At 36.2% G+C, this 4,329-nt stretch overlaps 1 protein-coding gene across 1 annotated transcript; it reads left to right on the forward strand.

Moving 5' to 3' along the window:
- The first annotated feature begins 251 nt into the window (after nucleotides 1-251).
- Nucleotides 252-4,047, forward strand: LOC113869040 (phosphatidylinositol/phosphatidylcholine transfer protein SFH12-like). The gene is made up of 12 exons (XM_027505149.1): nucleotides 252-308; nucleotides 419-685; nucleotides 1,054-1,131; nucleotides 1,240-1,341; nucleotides 1,419-1,468; nucleotides 1,632-1,731; nucleotides 1,846-1,920; nucleotides 2,079-2,219; nucleotides 3,098-3,197; nucleotides 3,320-3,477; nucleotides 3,550-3,630; nucleotides 3,731-4,047. The coding sequence occupies exons 1-12, from the start codon at nucleotides 252-254 to the stop codon at nucleotides 3,740-3,742; spliced, it is 1,221 nt and encodes a 406-aa protein (XP_027360950.1). The 3' UTR covers nucleotides 3,743-4,047.
- The last annotated feature ends 282 nt before the right edge of the window (nucleotides 4,048-4,329 follow it).

Genomic DNA, 4,329 nt, shown 5'->3' on the forward strand with positions numbered 1-4,329 from the left:
GAGTTCCGTCAAGCCCTTATATTAGAGGAGATGCTCCCTGCAAGACATGATGATTATCATATGATGCTTAGGTCACTTTTCTTGCTATGCTTTGTCTATGATACATTTGCGTGCATGGTTATTGCATACTCTGTCATGTCATACGTAGATTAAAAGAGAAAGAACTTCAAACTTTTTTGTTACACTATTTTTGTATTTTGTTGTATAGATTCTTAAAGGCCAGGAAATTCGATATTGAGAAAACAAAACAAATGTGGTCAGAAATGCTCAAATGGAGGAAGGAATTTGGTGCTGACACTGTTGTTGAGGTACTTGTAAAAACAATGTTAATTTTGTCTAGTATTTTTTCCTTTTTGGCAGTTTTTCTCTTAACTAGCTTCATTTATATTGGCTACATTTTTGTGCCCTTCTATACTAGGAATTTGAATTCAAGGAACTTGATGAAGTCTTAAAATATTACCCCCAAGGAAATCATGGAGTTGACAAAGAAGGAAGACCCGTGTACATTGAGAGATTGGGACAAGTCGATGCCACCAAGCTTATGCAAGTCACAACCATGGATCGCTATGTCAAATACCATGTAAAGGAGTTTGAGAGGACATTCGACCTCAAATTTGCAGCTTGTTCGATTGCTGCAAAGAAGCACATTGATCAAAGTACAACTATCCTTGATGTGCAAGGAGTGGTACGTACGCACGAGAAGTAGTTAATCAATAGAGTATTATTATTCTCACAATACTTTTTGGTAACACCTTTCATAATAAGAAGAGAAATAAAACGAAAAAAAAAATGTAAAATAAGATTAATGTAAAAAAAAACTGAGTTGTGGAAAATTATTGTAAGAATGTATAGCATGGATAGCACTATTAATTTGCCATGATTGAACGAGGCTTGGCAAAATGTGACAAAATGTACAATCTTTATTTGGTTCACACTATACAGCCAAGAGATAATATTTTAGTGGCACAAAAGAAACCCCGATATCAACAGTAAAGAAAAAAATTGAAAAATATGAGAATTTGCTAAAATTTTAATATTGTGTCAATGCCACAGGGGCTTAAAAGCTTCAACAAAAACGCTAGGGAACTCCTTACTCGCCTTCAGAAGATTGACGGTGACAACTATCCTGAGGTATATTTTTTTATTCTACTTTGGTTAGAATTATAGTAAGAAAATGTTTTTTGTTGTGAATATGGTGGATTACTGAGTAATATTATGAAATTGGTTGCTTCACTGCAGACCTTGAATCGCATGTTCATCATCAATGCAGGTTCTGGATTTAGAATACTGTGGAACACCGTAAAATCCTTCCTGGACCCAAAAACCACAGCAAAAATCCATGTGAGCATATAAACCATATCCTGAACTGCTTCGTTTGTCAGGCAAATAGAACTGACACTGAAACTTATATTTTTCAGGTTCTTGGCAACAAGTTTGATAGTAAATTGCTGGAAGTAATTGATGCAAGGTGAGTTTGTGAATAGATTGAACATCTCAGCATCTGATTTTCCTTAATTCACATATACTTTTTGATCTTTTTTCCCCACTCGTTTGTTTTCTTTATGCATCTTAAAGTCTTCTTATAACACTGAGTAAAGGTTATTGAGAAGCTTCTTTGTTTTACTGTGCAGTGAGTTGCCTGAATTTTTAGGAGGTACTTGTACATGTGCTGATCAAGGAGGCTGTATGCTATCTGATAAGGGCCCATGGAAGGATCCAGAAATATTGAGGGTAGACCTGCAATTCTTTTTTTATTTTGCCTCTTTTTTCCTTTGCTTCTTTACTTATAATTTCAGTTTATAATCTATGTTCCATGCATGGATTCCAAAATTTGTGGAATTGCAGATGGTTCAGAACGGTGCTCACAAATGTTCAAAAAAAGGCGAGTCTCAGGATGAGGGAGAGAAAGACAATTCTGAGGTGAGAGCGATTCTAAGTTCATTGGTAATCTATAATACATTTCGCTGCGATTTAGGTGTGCCTCTGGAATTGCTATTCAGAATCCTTTTTTTACCCTAGGAATTCTTTGTGCTTTCTATCATTTATGAACCTTTTAACTAATTAATGAGCATGTGTAGGAACCCAAGACACCCAAAGTGGAGGCAAATCCCACCTCCCAACCCAAGACTCCCAAGGCGGAGGCAAATCCCACCTCCCAACCCAAGACTCCCAAGGTGGAGGCAAATCCCACCTCCCAGGTCTCACCAGTTTCTGAAGAGGTATGCTAAAACCCATTCTCAATTAATTAATTTAGCTAAGAATAGACAGCTTTCAGGACACTTTGAGGTCTTAGTTTTGAATCTTATCGATGAAAAAATATGAGCCCCATAAGTGGATTTATCTAACTCAACTTGAATCAGTCAAGATCTAAAATGACTTTAGGATACCAAAGGTCTAAAAATGAGAAAATGAGAAAACCGTTTCGTCTTTAGCTAGTTTCATAAACATTATGAAAAGTGTTTGTGTTTGATACCATAACCTTGTACATCAGTGGCCTTTTATAGGTAAGTTTCATGTAACAATTATAATAAAAAATACTAAATGGAGAAGTACATAATTTTATGCTTCATCGGTGCACAATATTCTGCTGTCCAACATGCTATATATGGCTTGCACTTGTGCCATTTGCAGATAATGATGGGTGCTAACAATTCTTACCGTGCAACTCTACCACCCAATTTCCAAGTCGTAAATTTTAAGCTTACCTCACGTTATGCAATATAAAATAACTTCTTCAACGTGAGCAAACATTTCGGTCCAATAAAAATTTTCCTTTCAACTTATTATGTAACATCTACATCTTCAATCGGTTAAAAAGCTGGCTCTTGTGCATATCAAAAGTCGTTGATTTCTCAGCTGGCTTTTTATTATGGCCTTCGTCCTTTAGAATTGTGAGCACTATCAGGTGTTGTGTGCTGTTATTTCTCAGTGGTTTCATTGCCATAGGTTTATACAGACAACAGTATGTGGAGATCTTAGAGCACGTAGGTCCAAAGCATAAGTAGTTTGTAGGTCTATTGAGCTCCCTCATCACCAATTACCCTAGTTTCTTTAATGCCCCTTTTTTCTTAACTTTCTGAAAAATTGAGTCTCACAGGTCCCTGCTACTAAAGCCTCCAAGGATGAGAATTTAACCCCGATGGCTGATCAAACTGCTAAGAAAAAAGGTGAAGTTGACTCAACCGAAGCATCTAAAGGTACACGGTGGATAGAGTTTTATTACTCTTTATTCTACTTTATGCTATGTCAATAATTAATTCATCCTAAATATGTGCTGTTTTATTATTATTATTGTTAGTGATTGCCCTCTTCTGTACAGAGTTTGCGACTGTGATGAAACGCATGGCTGAGTTGGAAGAGAAAATGGTCAACCTGAAGCATCAGCCTCCTATCATGCCAGCGGATAAGGAGGAAATGCTGAATGCAACTATAAGTAGAGCCGATGACTTGGAGAAACAACTTATGGCCACCAAGAAGGTGAATACATATTGTTTTTGTGTCTTTTTCATTCTGTTCTGATGGGTCTTGTTAACGGTTATGCTTTGTCAGGCTCTCGAGGATTCACTTGTCAAGCAAGAGGAGCTTTCTGCTTATGTTGAAAAGAAGAAGAAGAAGAAGAAGAAGAAGTTTGTACGTACACCGCTAATAAAATATATACTTTGTTACCTTAACTTTGCTATGTACTTCACAGGGTTTTTTACCTTACGCTTTGCTTTTGTGATGCATGCAGTTCTTCTTTTAAGTGCAAATTCGGGGATGCCCAAGAGGTACGAGGGATATCCTTTTACTTTCTGCATTTCAGGAGTCTTCCCAAATGTCCACTTACATAAATGTTCATACATGCGAACTAGTAAATTTTCAATACCACAAGAAGAAAAGAATATGCTCAATATTATGAATTATACTAATGAGAATTTTGGTCTCTATTAGGATAGGACTTGCTCTCTGTGTATAGTATATATGCATATAGGGCTATGCACGACATGCAAAGCTAGTCTTATTATGTCCTTACAGTGTCAATTGATATTAATATCTAGAAAAAAAAAATTAGAGAGTATTTGACATACATATGAAAATCTAACTCCCACGAAAAAGGCTCCCAAGTTTTGGCTAAAGTAAGAGCATTAGTAGCGAGAAAAAATAAAATCAAAATGCCTAAATGTTCAAGATGGTGAAAATGAAGCACTGTTTTATATAAATATACAAATGAATATCAATATAAATGTGGCTTATGTAAATAATTGAATATTTTCCACCTTTGTTGACGGGACATGAAGGATTTGGCTTCTTAGTTCTTGCTTCGGATTCTATCGGAGGGAAGCAACTGCT

This window comes from Abrus precatorius, unplaced genomic scaffold (assembly GCF_003935025.1).
Source record: "Abrus precatorius isolate BTA unplaced genomic scaffold, Abrus_2018 Scaffold6, whole genome shotgun sequence".
Taxonomy (NCBI): Eukaryota; Viridiplantae; Streptophyta; class Magnoliopsida; order Fabales; family Fabaceae; genus Abrus; species Abrus precatorius.